Raw genomic sequence first — 22,031 nt, 5'->3', positions numbered from 1 at the left:
GCGGCTCTACTCTGAGCCCCTCCCGGATGGCCGAACTTCTCACCCTATCTCTAAGGGAGAGGCCAGCCACCCTTCGGAGGAAGCTCATTTCCGCCGCTTGTATCCGCGATCTCGTCCTTTCGGTCACTACCCACAGCTCGTGGCCATAGGTGAGGGTAGGGACGTAGATCGACCGGTAAATTGAGAGCTTCGCTTTTACACTCAGCTCCCTCTTCACCACGACGGACCGGTGCAGCGTCTGCATTACTGCAGCTGCAGCCCCAATCCGTCTGTCGATCTCCGGCTCCCTTCTCCCATCACTCGCGAACAAGACCCCGAGATACTTGAACTCCTCCACTTGGGGCAGGAACTCATCCCCGACCCGGAGTGGGCACTCCACCCTTTTCCGACTGAGAACCACGGCCTCAGATTTGGAGGTGCTGATCCTCATTCCCGCTGCTTCACACTCGGCTGCGAACCGCTCCAGTGCGAGCTGGAGGCCCTCACCCGATGAAGCCAACAGAACCACATCATCCGCAAAGATCAGAGATGAGATTCTGAGGCCACCAAAGCGAAAGCCCTCCGCCACTTGGCTGCGCCTAGAAATCCTGTCCATAAAAATTATGAACAGAACCGGTGACAAAGGGCAGCCCTGGCGGAGCCCATCACCCACCGGGAACGAGTCCGACTTATTGCCGGCAATGCGAACCAAGCTCTTGCAACGGTTGTATAGGGATCAAATGGCCCGTAGCAATGGGCCAGACACCCCATACTCCCGCAACACCTCCCACAGGACACCCCGAGGGACACGGTCGAATGCCTTCTCCAAGTCCACAAAACACATGTAGACTGGTTGGGCAAACTCCCATGCACCCTCAAGTATCCTCGAGAGGATGAAGAGCTGGTCCAGTGTTCCGCGACCAGGACGAAAACCGCATTGTTCCTCCTGCATCCGAGGTTCGACTAGCGGACGAACTCTCCTTTCCAGCACCCTGGCATAGACTTTCCCGGGGAGGCTGAGGAGTGTGATCCCCCTGTAGTTGGAACACACCCTCCGGTCCCCCTTCTTAAAGATGGGGACCACCACCCCGGTCTGCCAATCCACGGGTACTGCCCCTGATCTCCACGCAACATTGCAGAGGCGTGTCAACCAGGACAGCCCTACAACGTCCAGAGCCTTCAGGAACTCGGGGCGGACCTCATCAACACCAGGGGCTCTGCCACCAAGGAGTTGTTTAACTGCCTCAGTGACCTCGCCCCTGGAAATTGGCGGGTCATTCCCCTCATCCCCAGACTCTGCTTCCTCCTCGGAAGACGCGTCAGTGGGATTAAGGAGGTCCTCGAAGTATTCCTTCCACCGCCTGACAATTTTCTCAGTCGACGTCAGCAGCGCTCCGCCAGCACTATACACAGTGTAGGTAGAGCACCACTTTCCCCTCCTGAGACGCCTGACGGTTTGCCAGAACCTCTTCGATGCAGTCCGAAAGTCTTTTTCCATGGCCTCTCCGAACTCCTCCCACACCCGAGTTTTTGCTTCAGCCACTGCCCGAGCCGCATTCTGCTTGGCCTGTCGATACCTGTCGGCTGCCTCCGGAGTCCCACAGGCTAACCAAGCCCGATAGGACTCCTTCTTCAGCCTGGTGGCTCCCTTCACCTCTGGTGTCCACCATTTGGTTCGGGGATTACCACCACGGCAGGCACCAACCACCTTGCGGCCGCAGCTCAATGCAGCAGCTTCGGCAATGGAGGCGCTGAACATGGTCCATTCGGACTCAATGTCCCCCGCCTCCCTCGGAATGCTGTTGAAGCTCTGCCGGAGGTGTGCGTTGAAGATCTCGCGGACTGGGGCCTCTGCTAGTCGTTCCTAGCACACCCTCACTACGCGTTTAGGTGCACCAGGTCTGTCCAGCGTCCTCCCCCGCCACCTGATCCAACTCACCACCAGGTGGTGATCAGTTGACCGCTCAGCCCCTCTCTTTACCCGAGTGTCCAGAACATATGGTCGCAGGTCTGGTGATACGACTACAAAATCGATCATCGACCTACGGCCTAGAGCGTCCTGGTGCCACGTGCACTTATGGACACTCTTATGTTCGAACAAGGTGTTCGTTATGGCCAAACTGTGATTAGCACAGAAGTCCAATAACAAAGCACCGCTCGGGTTCAGATCAGGGAGGCCGTTCCTCCCAATCACGCCCCTCCAGGTCTCGCTGTCGTTACCCACATGAGCATTGAAGTCTCCTAGCAGGATAACAGAGTCTCCAGGTGGAGCACCTTCCAGCACCCCCCCCCCCCCCCCCCCCCCCCCCCCACCGGGACTCCAAGAAGGCTGGGTACTCCGAACTGCCACTCGGCGCATAAGCGCAGATGACAGTCAGGACCCATTCCCCGACCCTAAGGCGCAGGGAACAAACCCTCTCGTCCACCGGGAAAAACCCCAACGTACTGGCAGCAAGCCGAGGGGATATTAGAATACCCACCCCAGCCCGCCACCTCTCACCAGGGGCAACTCCAGACTGAGACAGAGTCCAGCCCCTCTCCAGGAGACTGGTTCCAGAGCCCAAGCCATGCGTAGAGGTGAGCCCGACTATATCTAGCCGGTACCTCTCAACCTCACGCACTAACTCAGGCTCCTTCCCCACCAGAGAGGTGACATTCCATGTCCCTATTGCCAGTCTTGGCAGCCGGGGGTCAGTCTGCCAGGGCCTCCGCTCCTGGCCGCCACCCGGCACACAATGCACCCGACCCCTATGGCGCCTCCTGCGGGTGGTGGGCCTGCGGGAGAATGGGCCCATGTCTCCTCTTCGGGCTGTGCCCGGCCGGGCCCCATGGACTAAGGCCCGGCCACCGGACGCTCGCCCTCGGGTACCCTCCCCGGGCCTGGCTCCAGGGCGGGGCCCCGGTAACCCTATCCCGGGCAGGGTAAACTGTTCCCTCGGTGTTTTTTTCATAAAGGTCTTCTGAATCGCTCTTTGACAAACAAACAAACAAACCTGAAAGTGAGAAATGTCACATTTATCTCATGAACATTTTCTTTGAATTTTCCAGGTAGAAACGATGGAGTCTGTTATTGAGCTGCTACTGGAAACTCTGGATGGTCTCAATGATCGAGAGCTACATGAGTTCAAGTTGAACCTGCGACAAATTCATCTTCACAAATATTCATCAGACTTCTCATGGATGTGGTACATGGGGACAGACCTGCAGGACACAGTGTTTCTGATGGTGCAGACTTACGGCCAACAGTCAGTGGAGAAGATCATGGAGGTCTTAAAGGAGATGAAGAGGACTGATCTGGCTCAGAGGCTGTCAGACTGCAGCTCACTGCCTCGAAGTAAGACAACAAAATCAAAACTCATTAACATCATAAAACTGTTTTTATGTCTGATAAACGTCTGACTAAAGTCTTCTTTGACTTTATAAATAATATTTGTAATAAAGACAAAAAAAACACATCTTTAAAACATATTTTATGGCTGTTCTGGAAAATTATACTTCAATAAATACATAAAAATGAGACCAGATTAAATAAAAATACTTTGTGAGGAGGAGTAAAAATGACTCCTTCATACTGTTTATTATTGCTGAGGAGGTTTCAGTGTAATTCTGCATATTGTCCATTTTTCCAAAGTCATATTTCCTGAATAATTGTCAGTTAGTTGTTAAATGTGTTTGTCATGAGTGACCTTGAGCACTTTTCTCCTCAGAGAAACACTCTGTGGATGAACGACGCTCTGCACTGATCCACAAAGTGAGTCATGTCACATCTCTGATTCAGTACAAGACAGCAGGCTGAAAGTCAGAGGACTAAAGTATCATCAGTTCTCATGTTGAGTCATTTTTCTCATGATTTCTGCTGGATGTTTGTGACAAACTGAAGCTTCATTCAGTTTGACTGTGAAGGTTCTCAGTCATCCAGGTCATCGTAGTCTAAGGAGCTTGCAAAGAAAAGCGTCTGGACTTCTTTAAGTTGCTTGAAGACGTTTCACCTCTCATCCGAGAAGCTTCTTCAGTTCTAAAGTCAAATGGTGGAGAGTCCCAGATTTAAACCTAGTGGGAGTTTCCCTCCAAAGAGGGACAAAAGGACCCCCTGATGATCCTCTAATCACATGAGCCAAGGTGTGAAAATGGGTGTGGGTCACAATCAGCCAGGGTTTTGGGTGAGCTCATTGTGAAACCTGGCCCCACCTTATCATGTGATTTCCTGAGGTCAGATGGCCCAGGATGTGAGTGGGCGTTAAGGCGTCTGGGGAGGAATCTCAAAACTGGATTATAGATGGCAGAAAGTTGCTGTTGTAAACCACCGCCTCTGTTCAAAGATGGTCGCTCACAGTGGACATAGATGCTTCTTTCACTCCTCTTTCAAACCATCTGTCCTGTCTGTCCAAAATGTGAACACTGGCATCCTCGAAACTCTGGCTGATTGGGACCCACACCCAGTTTCGCACCTTGGCTCATGTGATTAGAGGATCATCAGGGGGTCCTTTTGTCTCTCTTTGGGGGGAAACTCCCACTAGGTTTAAATCTGGGACTCTCCACCATTTGACCTTAGAACTGAAGAAGCTTCTCGGATGAGAGGTGAAACATCTTCAAGCAACTTAAAGAAGTCCAGACGCTTTTCTTTCCAAGCTCCTTAGACCAGGATGTCTTTACCACTGAGGATGAGCTGAGGAAGTGTCAGCATGTACATTTGTCCTGACTCTTCAACAGGACAGAGAAATCTGAAAACATCAAACACTTTCAGATTAAACAGGAAACTTTATTCTACTTACAAATATTAATAAAGAATGAAAGATAATGTGAAATCAGGGAAAGATTCTTGATGGATATATTTCAGTTTTTATCTGCACAGTGAGAGAAGAACTGCAGCCTGTAAAGAAAAACTATTCAAACCCATAAAAGTGGATCACAGTTTTATATTTTCTTCATTTTTTTGATAAATGTACCGCAATTAGTAAATAGACGCTTGTGTTTGGCTAAATAAATATGTGACCCCGTGATTGTGTTTATTGTTCCAGGTGGCAACAATGGCAGCTGTTAAACATCTGCTTTTAGAAACTTTGAATGATTTGAGTGATGAGGAGCTCGAGGAGTTCAAGAGGCTCCTGCAGATGATCATTCCTGGGAGGAATCGGTCATATTTCTCATGTAGGTTGAGTCGATCATCAAACAGAGCAGATGTAGTGAATCTGATGATGGATGAACTTGGCCATCAGTCTGTGGAGGTGACCAGAGAAGTTTTCATGCGCATGAACAGAACTGATCTGGTGCAGAAGTTACCAGAGAGCAGCTCAGCATCCAGAGGTGAGACCAACATGCATGAGTGTAAACTCTGTGTCATCAACAGGTTTTTGTGTTGGTGGTGTCATGGTGGTGCAGTGGTTAGCACTGTGTCCTCACAGCATGAAGGTTGTGTGTTTGAGCCTCCTGGTTGGCTGGAACCTTTCTGTGTGGAGTTTGCATGTTCTCCCTGTGCCTGCATGCTTTTCCTCAGAGTGCTCTGGTTTCCAGTCCAAACACATGCTTGTTGGCTTTATTGCTGGTTCTAAATTAAATGTGGGTGTGAAAGGTTGTCTGTCTGTTTAAAACCTGAGGTGGACAGGTGTACCCTCTCTCATTATCACAGCTGGGAACCCCCAGTTACTTTGGTTGGACAGGATGGAGGGTTTCTTTGTTGGGTTCTTGTGTCATTTTATTTAGTTTCACATGATTTTCTCTTTTAAATCATCTGTGTCGTCTGAAGGCTGATTCTATTTGGATGTGTGATGATGTTTGAATCCTCAGAGTTGATTGTAAATGTCTTTCCTCCTCAGAGAAACACTCTGTGGATGAACATGGAGCTGCACTGTTGAAGAGAGTGAGTGTGACTTTAACTCAGCTTTTACAAAAAAAATAGTTTTTAGTATTGATAGAAATGAAATAATGTTTTCTTATGAAACTTGAAGTTTTGCAGGTCATAAAGAGAGTGAAGTAAATATCAAAACCGCCAGCCGTCTCTTCACTGATTATTCTAAAACATATAAATATTAATGAAGACATCTTTTTTTTAATTAATATTTGACATTTCTACTACAGTTTCTCTGGAAATTAAATAAAAAGATATCTTTAAATCGTCCAACAGAGATATTATACAGTAACGTGATACATTATTTTGGTTTTACAGGAAAAAGAACAGGAAGCTGTTACACAGATTCAGGAAACGCTGAATGAATTCAGTCAAAAGGATCTAAAGAAATTCAAGCAGTTGCTGCCGTTCACGTGTTTTAAGATGGGCCTGCCACAAATGGAGAGTTACTGGTATACAAAGAGTACAGAGAGACTTGTGAATCTGATGGTGGATGAACTTGGTCATCAGTCTTTGGAGGTGACCATGGAGGTTTTAACAGACATGAACAGACCTGATCTGATGCTGAGGCTGTCAGAGAGCAGCTCAGGTGAGACCAAACAAAGTTGAATAAATAGATTTTCATAATTTACAATAAACTTGTTTAAACAACTTCTAATCAACAAACATTAAAATAAAGAGGAAACACAACAGACGTACAAAAATAACTTTGCATAAATCATCAGAGCTGAATCCAACCTTTCTCTCTGTCTCTGTCTTGTTCTGACATCACTGGTGAGAATATTTGAATTCATCAGCTTTTGATCATCTTAGACGTCACTCAGCTGCACGTCCTGCTGAACATGTTGTTCTGATGTTGAAGCAGCACTGCACAGCATAAAGTGATCAAACAGCAAACATGTGGACAGTTAGAGGATGATTTTATATGTCAGCATAACATCATTCATTTGAATTCTTTGTGTCTCAACAAGGACGAAAAACTGAAAGAAGTTCAGAGCTTGGAGGTTGTCAGAGCCTGATGGTAATCCCTTCCATTCATCCATTTATTCCTAAAGTTTCTTTCTTTAGAAACATGTGTACTTATTGACTAAAGTGACTGTCCTCTGCAGCAGGACTGCAGTGATTGGACTAAACTTGAACCTGAGGTGAACAGTACAGATGCAGACGAGGCTCCAACTTACAGGTAAATCAACTTCCTGAATGCTGCAGCACAGCAAACTGGAACTACAGGAAACAGTTCAGCTTTGGATTTATTCCCAGAGGAAATTCTTCATTTTGCATCCAATTCACACGACTACTCTCTGTGTTTCCATTCACTCTGTTGTTCCTTCATGAGTGTGTATTTAATTCCTGTTTCAGCCTTCAGTCTGCAGCAGGACACTTTGAATGCAGAGTCTCGGGCTTGCGCTGGGTCTGTAAGGGAAAGACCAGCTTTCAGTACCAGTTCAGATCTTGGGAGGGACACATGGAGAGGATGGAGAGCAGACAATACATGCCTGCAGGTCCTCTGATGGACGTCACAGTCACTGCTGGGAAGTTAAATGAAGTTCACCTGCCACACTGGATCTGCATCGGTAAGAGGACATGAAGGAAGAATTTCAGATGTTTGACATTTCTGACAGTGAGCGCACAAACTGTTATAAACTGTTCTTCTCACCATGTTTGTGTTGTTGTGTTCTCCTGCAGATGACATCCCTGACATATTGGACAAGTTTGCAGTCGTTCACATAGATGACTGTGGAGATGTTGTGGAAAAAGTGTCTGAGGTCACACCAACACATGTCAAGTTAACCGAACCACATTTCTCATTAAAAGCGGCTCTGATACGTTTATTTACGTATATACCTTCCATATTTTGTCCAAAAATCAGCTGTTACACATTGATGTACTATAAACCCAACACGTCATTCCTCAAACTCCACGTCTATCCAATCCGACAGGATCCTGCTCTGGAACAGGTAACTGAATAGATTCAATGTATTAGGATCAGTGCAGGCAAAGAAAGTCACAGTACGATTGCTTTTATATTTTATACTAGACACAAGGTGAAAAATATTATCTGGGCACACTGACCATTATTTTTTAAATATGACATCATACTGACTGCAAACTCAATGATAAAAGTGTAATAAGCTAAAATGATCATTATCCTAAGAGTTCATCATGAATTTATTTTGCGATTTTAAATCCAAACTGAATTTTAAAATCTTCAGCTGCTGATGACTGATATCATCTGATAACAGGGAATAGACAAGGAAGAATCCTCAGATGGATACAAAAGAATCAAAAAACCACACCCAGACAAGTACCTGCAAACTGAGCGTACTTTCAGCCTCAGAGCCGACATGGAAACAGCAGAAATTCAACCACAGGTACAGTTTGTAAAAAGCTCTGCTGAGGAGATCTAGCCCCTCATTGTATGTGTAGATATACCTCTACTCAGAAACATTTCAGTCATGTCTGAAGCTTGTTTTTAAGAACACTTTCTGCTCTCTGCTTTTCTAACATTATCACCACAATCTTCAAACACTTTTATAACCAAAGCATGTATTTTTAACCCACTAAACCATAGAAAATTGTTTAGTGGGTTAAAAGCTGCACAAAATATGTATTTTACATACATCTATCTATCCATGCTTTTTCTTCTACTTATCTGGGGCCGGGTCAGAAGGGCAGCAGTGTGATGAACAGTGATGAGCTTTCTGGAATATGAAATAACTGGATAGCTTCAGCAACACATCATGTACAGAGTCAGTGATGAATAAAAATCTAAAAAGGACGAGCAGACAGATTGTAATTCACTCTGCACAGAAACAATATGGACGTGTTTGTTGAGCTGTTTGAAATATTGCAAACCTTTGAACATAATGTTTGAAATTACTCCTTACTTACGTGTGTGTGTGTGTGTGTGTGTGTGTGTGTGTGTGTGTGTGTTTGTGTGTGTGTGTTTTACACTTTTCCCCACAGGAGTTAACCTTCAGATATAACAGGATAAACTTCTATGAAGTGTTCATTGAGAATCCAGACAGAAAACTCAGGCTTACACTCCTGCACTCAAGTAATGATGAACCAGTCTGGACATGTGATGTTTATCAAGGTTAGTTATTCTGTTAAATAATACAATGTACGCAAAGTGTAATGGAAAACTTTCTTCCTTTTTTTTTTTTTTGTCCCGTTTGGATCTTTAGCATCAGAATTGTTGTCTTAAGGCCAAGAAAGATGCCAAGCGGATTTATTTTACCAAGTGGATCATCATGGCCTTGCCATATTGGTCCATTTGATTGACCTTTATTATAATTATGCATTTATTTTATTTTCGGTTGCTACAAACAGGACAGACATGACTGGGGGATAGGACAGGGAGAAAGAATGAAAGAAAGAGAGGGAGAGAAAGAAAACCAGAGGGGAGAAGAGATGGTGAGAAAGGGGGGAAGAAAGAAAGAAAAACAAACAAAACACCTGGATCACCTGTATGGAGAAAAAAAAACAGAAGAGAAAGCAAACAAAAAAAGAGCAACATAATAAATACAGCACCATCACAATAAACTAGCTAGCAGTAGATAACAGTAGATACTAAATATTAAACGCTATTGTGCAGCACGCAAGATAGACAGCGCACAATGTGCTTTGAGGCAGCAGCCAAGAAAGGTGTAGTCCGCGTCTGTGAACACCCGTGTGTACACCTGTGTGCACACCTGTGTGGATCAGCATGTTTGTATTCCAAAGGTTTCTCCATGTAACAATCTGCTAGGGAGTGTGGGGGGCCATAGCCCCGTCCCCCAGGGCATGAAGCAGGTATGGAGGAGATCCAGGCCCCAGACATCCAGAGGCCCCAGAGTACGAGGACCCGAGGAGGACCACCAAAAGGGGGGGAACCGTGCCACCCTCCTGGGAAGAGCTGAGTAGAGCCCCAAACGAGAGGTCACCCAGCAGCTACGGAGCAGAGGCCAGAGGGGGTTGCAGTGGCGTGCCCGCGGGCTCTGCTGGCAGCCAGCTGTGCCAGAGGCCAGAGGCCTGAGGGCATCCCATCCCCCAGAAGGGGCCCAGCCGGGCCACAGGCGTCAGGCTCCGCCAATCGGCCACCAGGAGTGAGCCGGTACATACATGAGTGCCCAGCCCCAGTCGACAAGGACCACCAACACACCAACGTCTGAGGGCATCAGCCACCGGCAGGGAGTGTGGTGAGGGGAGATAGGCCTCCGTACTTTGGAGGGCCTGAGATGTTCCCAGAGAGGTCGAGTCTAAGACCCAACCTGACATATAGACACAGACGAACAGGTGCACGCAGACACAAACGTGCATTCCCACCCCCATATACACAACCAAATACTATACCAAGCACTCACCCAACGTGTAGACAGACACAAATAGACACTGCACAGACAGTCACACTCCCCAAACATACTCTATATCCCAGGTCCAGGTACCCCCGCCCCCAGAGGGGCAAGCCGCACCTAGACCCAGGAGTTACCCTTCTCTCTGGGGTGGAGGCAAGCGGACCACCTCCTTATCTGCAGTAGCAGGGAGGCCCCGCATCCCAGACCCGAATCTGACGGCCAGCACCTCCTCCCAGCACCTGAGCCCTGACGGCTAACAGAACCGGGGTGAGTGAAGACCCCAAACCTCCCTCCACCCGCTCATATGTAGTGTTGCTGTGTGCTGTTCTAAAGTGCATTTAAAACATCAGAGAGCAGCACGGCTCCTCCCAAAAACCCTTAGTGTCTATATGCATTTAAAATTGAGGGTAGGGCACCAGCGCCAGAGGTGGGTTGGAATACACCGACCATCTTCTGGATGCTGTAGAACGTGCCCACCCCCAAGGCCCTATATGTATGTGTTATGTGAGAGTGTGAGTAATGTGGATGTCTAGGTTGCAGAATAAAATTGAGGCACATGCGGCCAGAAGGGGACAGGGGGAGTGCCTCCCCTGCACCCTGGTGACATACCTGCACCCCAAGCCCTGCGTGTGTGGGTGGGTGTGGTAGAGCAGGAAGAGGGAAGCAGCTGAGGATGGGGAGGGAAGAAAGGGAGGGGCAAGCGGCCCCTCCCTGGGGCCAGCTCCCCCGCTGACCCCAGTAGGCATCCCCACACTCTGGAACCCACCAGGGCAAGGGGGCCCAGGCCCATCCGGACCGGGGCCCGCAGCAGCAGCACCGCCCAGCCCCACAGAGTCCACCCCAGAGAAAACTGCACCCACCCCATCATCCAATCATCTCCCAAACTACACAAGACAATAGACACCCAGGTTGAGTTCATTCTCTACCTCTCCTATATCTCTCCCCCACCTGCAGAGTGAGCTCCTGTAGAGAGGAGACCACCTGCAAAGATATAACAACCTCCCCACCAGTTAGAGAGCCCCCTAGTTGGGCCGATGCACCAGAGGTCCCCGGGGCTGAGCCCCCCTGCACCCACCCGCCCACAGCTCCGGTGACACAACAGCCAGGACCCAAGCCCCCAAGGCCCAGCCAGCACCCCAGACCGGGGGCGGAGCACCCCCAGACCCCCAAGCCTCCACGCCCGTCCCGGACCCACCCAGGGGCAGCCAGGCTACCAGGCCAGTAACCAACGTCCGCCAGCACAGACCCTCCCCCATCTCCACTGTACGCAGCCACAAGGAAAACACCATCTAAGAGCCACCAGAGCCCCTAACCAGGTCATGGCCACATCCCCCGGGTTAGGCCCTCCAGGGAAAACGTCCCTAGGGACTCCCCAGACGCCCTAAGGCCGTCCCTACCCCCATATCAACCAGAATAGCAAAGGCAGGACCAAACCATGACCCCCCCCCCCCCCCCCCCCCCCACACACACACACTAGGTGATGAAGCCGATCAAAGGAGCCCAAAGGGATTGATCAAATGTGATGGCAGAGGCTGTATCAAGACTAATGTGATCTATTATATGGTTTTTATATTGGTTAGAATTAAGATTATTTTTATTTTTCCAGTTAATGAGGACCATTTTCATGGCAATGCATAGGGCCGTAAAAACAACGTGGGCTGTGTTTATTTCTGCAGTGACCTCATCCAAGTTGCCCAGCAAGCATACTAAAGGGGAGGCTGGAATGTTACATTTCAGACTCTTTGATAAGTCTTCACATATCTCACGCCAAAACTTCTGAACTGGTGGACAGAACCAAAGAGTGTGGATGTAATTGTCCGGCGTATTTGCTGTGCAGTGTGAGCAGTTGTTGGAAGGCGTATAGCCCATCTTGAACATCCTATGACTAGTATAGTGCACTCTATGCAATATTTTGTATTGTATTAATTGCAAACTGGGATTTCTGATCCATTGAAAGGTTTTTAAGCATATCTGAGACCAAAGGTTTTGGTCTAAGCTGATCGATAAATCTGCTTCCCATTTTGCAATAGGAAGGGATATTGATTCATCAATTTTAGAAAGTGTTCTGTATATTTTAGACAATAATTTGGGGCGTTTTAGACTAAAAAATAGTACCACACTTGGTGGTGTTTGTAATTCAGCTTCACTGGGATTAAATTTCTTTTTTACTATGGATTTAATTTGTTGATATTCCAAAAATCGTTTCTTGTTGATCCCATATTGTGTAACTAGTCTGTCAAACGAGATAAAGTCTGTTCCTTCCAATATAAACTTTCATCCTTTTATTTGACGACTGCATATTGAAGAGCAACAGCAATGTGAACGTGTTATTTCTCTGCTATTTCATAATTTTTGGTCCCTGAATGAAGCACATCAAACCCCAATATCAAACATTCATACTTTGATTTTCCTTAAATTTCAGATGACTATCCCATGTCTGGTTATGTTGAAGGTAAGAAAATACACTTAAAGAGTATTCAAACTAATTCTTTACTTTCACTCATATTATAAGATAAAATGTGTTGCTGTACCTTTAACTAGTAGAGTTAAGTCGAATGCTGTTTAACATAATAGTTTGTACTGTGTTGGTACTGCTAAAACATTCCTGGCATCAGTGACTGTTCACTTTAGAAGCTCATCTGTAATGATAAACAGACTTTTCAGACACTGAGTGAATTAAACAGATCAGCAGTGAGTCATTTAAAACGAAGAAGAGTGAGTTAAGGACAAATGTGTCTATATTAGACAATTTTATCTGTTTCTTTGTTTGTAATGAAAATTAATTAAATTGGTGCATTTAATACACAATTAAAAAATGTCTTTACAGCTTCAGGAACTTCAAGGGGAGCAACTGGTGTCAGTACTTCAGGTAATGGTAACATATATCAACATATTTTCTTATTAGAGGATTTTGTTGCTGTTGTTGACAAGAGGACCCAAGTGTAGACACTGCACAGTAAGCAGGCGCACTCAGAGAGCACAACTCCCCCTAAGAGCAAGGGCTGTACTAAAAGTTTGATGTTTATGATGTTTTTATCACAACATGATGACATCAGCCTGTTTTTATTAAACATATCTACTTTAGCTGGCTGTTATTACAACATGCTTATGTCAGCATTGTTAATATGGAAATCTAGTCTAGTTTATTAACCTTTTTGTGTCTTTGTGAAGTCATGAAAACATAATGTGTTAAAGAGCTCAAACGAAGAAAGTGCTGATGTTCCACAATGACTAATATGTTGCTTTAAATTTTTGAGATGATTAAATAGAAACTAAAGCTTTTTCCTATATCGTGGGACCCTGACCTTTGACCTTGAGGTATTACATACTAAGATGGTGTATTCAATTATCTTTACCCATGTGATTGGAGCAGAATTGGCTGAAAACTTTGGCTTCTATAAGCTGTCAAAACTTTATGGCATCATTGTGATGATGTCAAAGTGTGTTGTACATCTCTTTCCATGCCCTCTCATATGACCTATTACTGGATATGTTGCTTTTTACATGATTATGGTTTGACCATAACCTTCATTATTAAACTCTGATACATTAAACAATGACATCAAGCGTCCATATTCCAATTTTTTCCTTACATTAAACGTGGTCATCCAGTTTCTGGCCACGCTGCAGGTTAGAGAATTACATATATTACACACACACACACACACACATACATATGTGTATATATATATATATATATATATATATATATATATATATATATATATATATATATATATATATATATATAAAAGTATTTATGTTGTGTTAGAGCTGAGATGAACCCTTATACAGGAGATACTGGACTGGTTGAAAGGTTTGGGCTCTCTTTTACTGTAGAGTATTACCCTAGTAGTAATCACCAGAAATCAGTTTAAGCTGCTGGTGGGGAGACTCGCCTCCCTGTAACTGCCTTTGTCTGAGTGCCTGCCTTTCTGTCTCTGGCAATATAACTAACTGACTAGCCCAACAAATGAAATTATCACTAGTGCAATCATTAAAAAGTAAAAATGTAGGAAAGCAGAGGAACTACAGTCTGTGTTTCTATTAAACATTTATATTAGTTTCCTGTTATGATGGCAGATAATCAGACCAATTAACTTCTTACAGTAAAATTTCCTCAATGTTTCACAGCTGCAGGATCCTCAAGGGGAGCAGCTGGTGTCGGCACGTTGGCAGCTGGTAGGTTCACGGATATTAACTGTTCTATCTTTTCAGTAAATTACTTTTAGTATTCAAGAAAAAACTGTCATAGTTGTTGCCTTACTGAAGATGAACTGCACACACTTAGACTTTACTCAAAACTAAAAATAGAGTGAAACTGGAATGAAAACCACTGCGAAAGAAGCAAAAAAAAAAAGTGACCACAGAATCCAAAACAAGAAGGAAAAGCTGATACAGGGAGACAACAGGAGTTAAAGCCAATGAGAAAATGACCAGGGAGAGTGAAAATGCACAGACTAAATGCACGCCGTGGAGAAGGATACTAAAGCACTTGTAACTTAATCATAGACATGAATGCAGGCAGGAAAAGGAACAACCCAGCTTTGAAAATAAAACAGGAAGTTAACTGAAAATGGGACAAAGGATGTGCACATGGTTATCAAGAAGGTTGGTGGTTTAATTCAGGGCTGCTGCAGTCTGGATTCAGTATCCTTTGGCAGGACACTGAACCCGGCTCACTGGAGTGTGAATTTGAGATAGAAAGCCCAGAAAAAGTGTTTGTATGAATGGATGAATGAGACATCTGGTAGAAAAGTACTAAATAAGAACCGCCCATTTACCCTTTGTTTTCCAAAACGGGGATTTTTCTGAGTTCATTTCAAAAAATATCTCCCTCCACACTAAAATGTGCATCAAATGCATTTTAAAAGAGCATTGCCATAACAAAAGGTGGTGATATAAAACAAACCATTAAGAAACGATATGCAAAGTTTACAATAATGATCCTTGCATGTGTGGATGCAGCCAAAGACAGAGGAACCTGCTGACCACGATTCATCCTTTAATCCTTAATTTAAAGCCTGGTCACTTTATATGAGTCCATTAATGTTAGATATCTGCTGCTAGTCTGATTCTGATGTTTTCATAGCATATTTAACCTGGCACATTAAACACACTCCACTCCATCGGAAAACTCTTCATGAATCAAATCAATCAATATTTATGTTTCATCTTTCTTCTCTCTCAGAGAAACACTCGGTGGATAAACATCCTCCTGCACGGGGAAGGAAAGTGAGTAAGATAAACTTATTCTGACTTTACACAACACAGCTTCATTCATAAGATTTAAATTTTTAAAAGCAATATTTTAAATGCTGTGTTAAAAATGTTTAAATGTGATGGTTCTTACACTTAACTAACTAATCACTGATCTAATCATATTCCTTTCTTTGCTTTAACTTTACCAGTCATTGGTCAAATCCAACAAAAAGAGGTACGATGAGGATCCAGAAGAAGAAGAAGAGCTTAAAAAGCTAAAGTTACAGTGGGACAGTGATGCTGCAGCACAGATGCCAAAGGTGAGTAACGCCTGACTTTACACACAAAAGCTTTAAGTCATTAAAATGCAGGTTAAACATAATTCAGAATGTAAAACTGAATAAAACCCCCTCGTGATTGAATTGGATGGTAGTAGTAATACAAATGCACTTTTTTTGCCCCCTAGTTTTAATTTAACTAGTTTTTTCACACATATACTGGGTTTCTTTCCAGGGTTGATGCGATCATTTTATTTAAAAATCGGGATTTCGCAATGTTGAACTAAGAATGAGGCAAAGCCACTTAGGCAAATGGTAGAAAGGATGTTGATGGTGGGAAACAGGACCTCCAGAGCATGTGTCTTTTGTCTCTTCGAGAACTCTGGGAAGTAGCAAGGGAGTGTGAACCTTAAGGTGTGAAACAGTTGTGTACTGAGGCTAGACTAATTTTATAAAGGTAGGGGGGTGTAGTAAGGTTGATGGCAGGAAACAGGACCTCCAGAGCATGTGTCTTTTGTCTCTTCGAGAACTCTGGGAAGTAGCAAGGGAGTGTGAACCTTAAGGTGTGAAACAGTTGTGTACTGGCATTGTTCCTGGAGAAGGTATTTAACTGAGACCTATGCTAGGCTCAGGGTGAACTCTGCATTCGTCGCGACAACACCACTTTCTTTGAGATCATCAAAACTATCATCGTTCTTTATAACATGGACATCTTAAACGGTAAGTAAAACAAAACCTATTATTGTATTTTTAAAAGTGTTATGTTAACATATTATAGGATATTCAAACTATCTTTTTCCTAAAACAAAAGCTTAATTTTCAGGAGTTCGGGAGAACGGCACAGCACCCTTTTCTTTAGAAACGGGGGCTTTCACAGATGGAACAACTACTCTAACAGGCACAAGGTGTGTACAGAATTACGCGATTTTTAAGCGTATGTATGTATGTTTTAAGCTTGCGATTCTTTTAAATTATATAATGACAGAGTTTTTCTTTGATTTGTTCCAGGGTTAACAAACTGAGCAGGAAAACATTCAGACACCGTGACCACAGAGCCCATCCTTACAAAAGGTATGTATACAACGGGGTGTATAATTGTGTATTTTTAAAAAAACAGCAAATGGGTTTAAACAATTCCAAATGTTCTAAAACCGACCGTTTTACACATACAGAGCCACGCCAGAGAACCTTATGTGCGGAGAACCAGGGCCGTCAGGAATAGCACACACTACAAGGTAAGCATAGGTATATATAAATTAGATAAAAAGAGATAGAGAGGGAGACACGCTTATTCTGTTTGAAATGGGTACATGTATAAATGTTTTAACACATATCTATCTTCACAGACTGCAGCACAGTACCCCTCCTCATAATGATCAGGACACCGTACTCCAGACGTTTTTGGAATGTTTAAACAGTATCGACCTCCCAGAACAACAAAAACCTGGAGCTTTGTGCAACAGTGGAGAGTCAGAAGCGATCTTCATCAGCGGTCCTGCAACACCCCCGAGTGAGTGCTTGCCTCGTGATTTCTCTGATGTTTTTGAATACAGTATATCAGATTTCGATCTTGTTCATATACTCACCCCACCAGAATGTGTCAGAAATAGCATTGATTCACACGTAGATTTTGAAGACGACGGTATAACAGACTCTCAAATATCAGCGGCGTATGATGCTTACATGAAGGTTTCAGACGCTCAACCTGTTGAACAGAGTCATATAGCTTCATTAGTTGATAAATTATGTTTGATTGAAGCTAGACTCAATCAATATCACCAAGAAGCACAGATACAAAACCAACAGTTTATCAAATTCATAAAAAAAGTGTGTAGTACATTAGACATCATCTGCAGCAAAATTTCAAGTCCCTGACTTTTAAACTCCAGACCATGGACCCTCCAAATAAATTATTTAAGCATAATAACGGAACCTCCACTCCTGTTAGATGTTTTGACTTAGAGACTTTTATGCAGTGGGTTGAAGAAACAGATAACAAATTAGACGATATTATAGCTAGACTTAATAGTGTGCCTGCATCAGCCTCATCTGATGCACATCCTCGTCAGACTGTTCCTACGCCTGCTATTGATGATGGGGCTATTGTTGTTGTTAATAATAGTGATAGTACATCAGGTGTTGCTCGGACCACTGTTGTTACTGATGCTAACCGTATTGCTGCTGCTGCTGCTGGTGTTATTGAGTCTGTTACCACTTCTACTAGTACTACAGACACACATGCGTGTCCGGGCACCGCTGCAACACCACACACCCCCTCAGTCATTGTAAATTTCTCACAAAGTGATACTATCGTGATTGAGCCCGTTGTGCAATCTGGATCTGGCAGGCGCTCCCAGCCACACATTAGAGAGATACCTAATTTTAATGCTCGCGAATTGCGTGAGCGCCTTGATTTTAGGGGTATAAGTCTTGATCATCCAGAACAAGTACCTGAGCGAGTGCGCGAGTGCTTAGCCAATGTGGTAGACCGAGCTGTGGCTGGATCTCAACAGGGCAGTGTTCTAAACGTGGTCCTGCGTGGCCCCTCGCTGGCTTCAGATGTTCAGGCTGTTTTAAACGCTGATGATCGGTATGATCCAGAGCTGTTTCTCGATCGAATTGCACAAGTTATGCAGAGTAATGATGAATCTATCGGTGATGATGAATTAGAGTTTATTGTCACGGTAGCTCAGAACAGTAGTGGTGGGGCTCGCTTAAGACTGGCACAAATCCCTTATGATGAGATTCTCTCAAAGAAAGGCAGACATTTATACACACCAAACAACACACACAACAATTTGTGCTTCTCCCTATGTATAGCACATTCATTAAACTCATCAGCCTCTGAGTTAGAAAAACTCGCTACAGCTAAACGGATGCATGCTGAAGTAGGTCTATGTGACACACAGCAAGTATCATTCACCGACGTCAGTAAATTTGAGAAGCGCTTCAACATTAAGATTGTAATCTATTACCACACAGAAGGGCGTAAACGCCTGGAATGTTTTTTCACACATGAAGCGCCAAACACAAACACGTTGATGATGTATCTCCATAATCAACATTACCACATGATTTTAAACCCAACCGCTTTTCTTGGTGCATCCTATGTGTGTAATTTCTGTTACAGTACATATAATACAGCATTACACCATAGCTGTAAACATAGATGTAACACATGTTATACACTCTGTCAACACCACAGGGGTCCCACAGTGAAATGCAGCGACTGTAACCGCATCTGCAAATCACAACACTGTTACCAGCAACACAAATTACCTGAATTAAAACACAACATGATCCCCTGTGATAATATGAAACATTGCATGCACTGTGGCACCCCATATAGAGAATCCAAGAAATCGCCACACAGATGTGCCCAGCCTAGATGCGAACACTGCCGCGAGCCTAAATTACCCGGAGACTCCGACCATCAGTGTTTCATACAGCCTGTTGAAAAACAGAAGCCTAGCGATAAATACATTTTATATGATTTCGAGACTAGGTACCACAATGGTAAACACGAGGCTAACTTTGTGTGTGCGTCTGATCTGAAGGGCAATAAGTTCACATTTAACACATTAAAGTGTGTGGAGGCGTTTGTGCAACATTACAGACGCCCAAGGTTTCGTGGGTACACTTTCATAGCACATAATGCATCTGGCTTTGACAACTACATACTCCTCGAGTACTTTGTCAGACAGTGCATAACACCTAGTGTCATAATGAGCGGCAGCCGTGTGATTTTGATGTATGACAGGGACTATGACCAGCGATGGATTGATTCGTTCAGCTTTTTGCCCATGGGCCTTGCCAAAATACCCTCTGCTTTAGGTTTTCAAGACCTGCAGAAGGGCCATTTCCCACACAGGTTTAATACGAGGGATAATGAGCATTATGTGGGACCGTACCCAGACCCCTCCTTCTACGGCTATGAGCACATGTCTGAAAGCGATAAGGTGCGATTCATGGAATGGTACCAGGTTGCCTCACAGAATCCCTTTGATTTTCAGGCTGAACTCAGGCGTTACTGTGTTAACGATGTTGATGTCCTGCGTAAAGCATGCAGCATTTATCGTGACACGTTACTGGGTTGTACACAAGTTGATCCATTCATGTATACCACCTTGGCTGCATTTAGTATGGGTGTGTATAAAACGCTGTTTCTGCCTAGAGACACGCTCGCTCTCACGTATGACGGGGCATACGTTGAGCAGAATAAGACGTTTTCTAACGTCTCTATCGAATGGCTTCAATACGTGTCCCACACCACCAACAAAGTGGTAAAACATGCTCTCAGAGGAGGCGAACAGAGGGTTGGACCGTATTTTGTGGACGGTTTTGACCCCACAAGTAATACAGCTTATGAATTTGCAGGATGTTTTCACCACGGCTGTGTTAAATGTTACCCCGAGAGTGAAGTTAATCCTGTCAGCAAAGCATCCTATGGACTGCTGCATCGCATGTTTTGTGACAAAGTTGATGCACTGAGATCACAACACAGTGTGAGCGTAATAGTGATGTGGGAATGTGAATGGGCTGCCTTGAAGCAGACAGACCCTGCAGTTGTGGCTTTCATGCACACATACAGAAAGCCAGAATGCATGAATCCCCGAGACGCCCTTTTTGGAGGTCGCACAAATGCTATAAAGCTGTACCACAAGGCTGGTTGTGATGAAAAAATATTTTACTACGACTTCACCAGTCTCTATCCCACAGTACAGTCTAAAAAAGACTATCCTGTAGGACACCCTCAAGTCATTTACACCAACTTTGACAAGCTAGAAAATTATTTCGGCTTTGTTAAATGCACAGTGCTCCCCCCTAAGGGTCTTTTTCACCCCGTCCTTCCCTACAGGTGCCACGGAAAACTGATGTTTCCACTCTGCAGCATGTGTGCTGAAGACCAAAACCAGCATACTGCATGTGGGCACAGGGACAGTGAGCGGGTGTTGAAAGGCACTTGGGTCTCATTTGAGCTTGAAAAAGCTGTTGAGAAGGGATACAAGGTTCTTGCTATTGATGAGGTGTGGCATTTCCCCAATAAGACCGACACATTGTTTAAAGATTATGTGAAAGCCTTCCTAAAACTCAAACAGGAGGCCTCGGGGTATCCTGAACACGTCAAGACACCTGACGAACAGAAGAAGTACATAGACGAGTATTATGAGAAGGAGGGAATAATGCTAGACCCATCCAAGATTTGTGTAAATAAAGCTGTTCGTAACTGTAACAAGCTGTTGCTAAACTCGTTATGGGGTCGTTTCAGCATGAGGTCAAATATGGCATCATCTGAGCTCATTACAGACCCTTCCAGATTTAGCCAGCTAATGTTTAGCGACCAGTACGACGTGCGTCAGTTTTGTTTCATCTCTGACGACGTCGCAATGGTGCAGTGGCGGCATGCTGATGGTAGAGCTTCCCGTGTGAAGGACGTTAATGTCTTTGTCGGGGCCATGACCACTGCACACGCCAGACTCATGCTGTATGATTTGCTAGACAACTTGCAGCAGCGCGTGCTGTATTGTGACACGGACAGTGTCATTTTCACGGCACGCCCTGGCGAGTGGATGCCTCTTCTAGGTCCGTTTCTGGGGGATCTCACAAGCGAATTAGCCTGTGGAGAGGGTGGTGTGGAGGATTACATAGCGGAATTTGTTTCTGGTGGGCCAAAATGCTACGCGTATCACACATCGCTGGGCAAGACCCAGGTCAAATGTAAAGGCGTGACACTGAATGCATTAAACTCAAAAGTTGTCACCCACGACTCCTTGAAAGGTTTAGTCCACAAGTTTGTAACCAATCAGACATCAGACGCACACCTAGTTGCCGTGTCTGATAGCATCAGACGCGATAAAAAGAAACTTCATTTGAAGAATAAAACCATTGTGAAAAAAGTTAAAGTTGTTTACAATAAGCGCCGTGTGCTCCCAGACTATACAACCGTACCTTATGGATTTTAAATTAGAACAGGGGTTTGACGCGCGGTTGCAGCACCCGTTCAGTATGGTGGTCAGCGGTCCCAGTAACTGCGGCAAGACTTTTTTTGTTAAAAGCATAATTGAAAATTCTTCCAGGATTATATCATGCAGCATTGACAATATTGTATATATATACTCATGCTGGCAGCCATTATATGACCAGCTTCTTAAGATAAGAGACATAAACTTTGTTAACGGTATACCCGAATCTCTTGCTGATGACACCCTTCTTCCTGCAGAAAAGAACAATTTGTTAATTATAGACGATGTAATGAACGATGCAGCCAACAATTTAGAAGTACAAAATGTGTTCACAAAGTATGTGCATCATAGGAATTTGAGTTGTATATATCTGGTTCAGAATTTGTTTATTCAAGGAAAATCCAGTAGAACCATTTCCTTGAACACT

General features: G+C 44.5%; 2 protein-coding genes across 2 annotated transcripts in view; both read left to right on the top strand.

Moving 5' to 3' along the window:
• The window catches only part of LOC148100712 (uncharacterized), a 42,294-nt gene that overhangs the window by 10,716 nt on the left and 9,547 nt on the right, over window positions 1-22,031 (top strand). The window contains exons 9-24 of the mRNA XM_087848530.1: window positions 3,028-3,313; window positions 3,687-3,730; window positions 4,998-5,283; window positions 5,793-5,836; window positions 6,143-6,413; window positions 6,796-6,845; window positions 6,934-7,007; window positions 7,184-7,398; window positions 7,511-7,782; window positions 8,068-8,196; window positions 8,792-8,921; window positions 12,584-12,613; window positions 12,989-13,030; window positions 14,296-14,343; window positions 15,353-15,396; window positions 15,573-15,683. Coding sequence (XP_087704656.1) covers window positions 3,028-3,313; window positions 3,687-3,730; window positions 4,998-5,283; window positions 5,793-5,836; window positions 6,143-6,413; window positions 6,796-6,845; window positions 6,934-7,007; window positions 7,184-7,398; window positions 7,511-7,782; window positions 8,068-8,196; window positions 8,792-8,921; window positions 12,584-12,613; window positions 12,989-13,030; window positions 14,296-14,343; window positions 15,353-15,396; window positions 15,573-15,683 — 2,076 coding nt within the window. The remainder of the gene's footprint in view (window positions 1-3,027; window positions 3,314-3,686; window positions 3,731-4,997; window positions 5,284-5,792; window positions 5,837-6,142; window positions 6,414-6,795; window positions 6,846-6,933; window positions 7,008-7,183; window positions 7,399-7,510; window positions 7,783-8,067; window positions 8,197-8,791; window positions 8,922-12,583; window positions 12,614-12,988; window positions 13,031-14,295; window positions 14,344-15,352; window positions 15,397-15,572; window positions 15,684-22,031) is intronic.
• Window positions 16,346-17,516, top strand: LOC148100714 (uncharacterized). Its single transcript, XM_087847897.1, has 5 exons — window positions 16,346-16,361; window positions 16,465-16,546; window positions 16,650-16,712; window positions 16,814-16,876; window positions 16,988-17,516. The coding sequence occupies exons 1-5, from the start codon at window positions 16,346-16,348 to the stop codon at window positions 17,514-17,516; spliced, it is 753 nt and encodes a 250-aa protein (XP_087704023.1).

This window comes from Neolamprologus brichardi, chromosome 11 (assembly GCF_056152115.1).
Source record: "Neolamprologus brichardi isolate AB-2024 chromosome 11, ASM5615211v1, whole genome shotgun sequence".
NCBI classification, from domain to species: domain Eukaryota; kingdom Metazoa; phylum Chordata; class Actinopteri; order Cichliformes; family Cichlidae; genus Neolamprologus; species Neolamprologus brichardi.
Note: the sequence above shows the minus strand (reverse complement) of the source record. Positions and strands in the feature narration are given on the sequence as shown.

What these genes read in the sequence shown, in the direction of transcription:
- LOC148100714 (XM_087847897.1), top strand. An exon ending in ACTACTCTAACAGGCACAAG is followed by an intron (nt 16,547 to 16,649) that starts GTGTGTACAGAA and finishes GATTTGTTCCAG; the next exon opens with GGTTAACAAACTGAGCAGGA. An exon ending in AGAGCCCATCCTTACAAAAG is followed by an intron (nt 16,713 to 16,813) that starts GTATGTATACAA and finishes TTACACATACAG; the next exon opens with AGCCACGCCAGAGAACCTTA.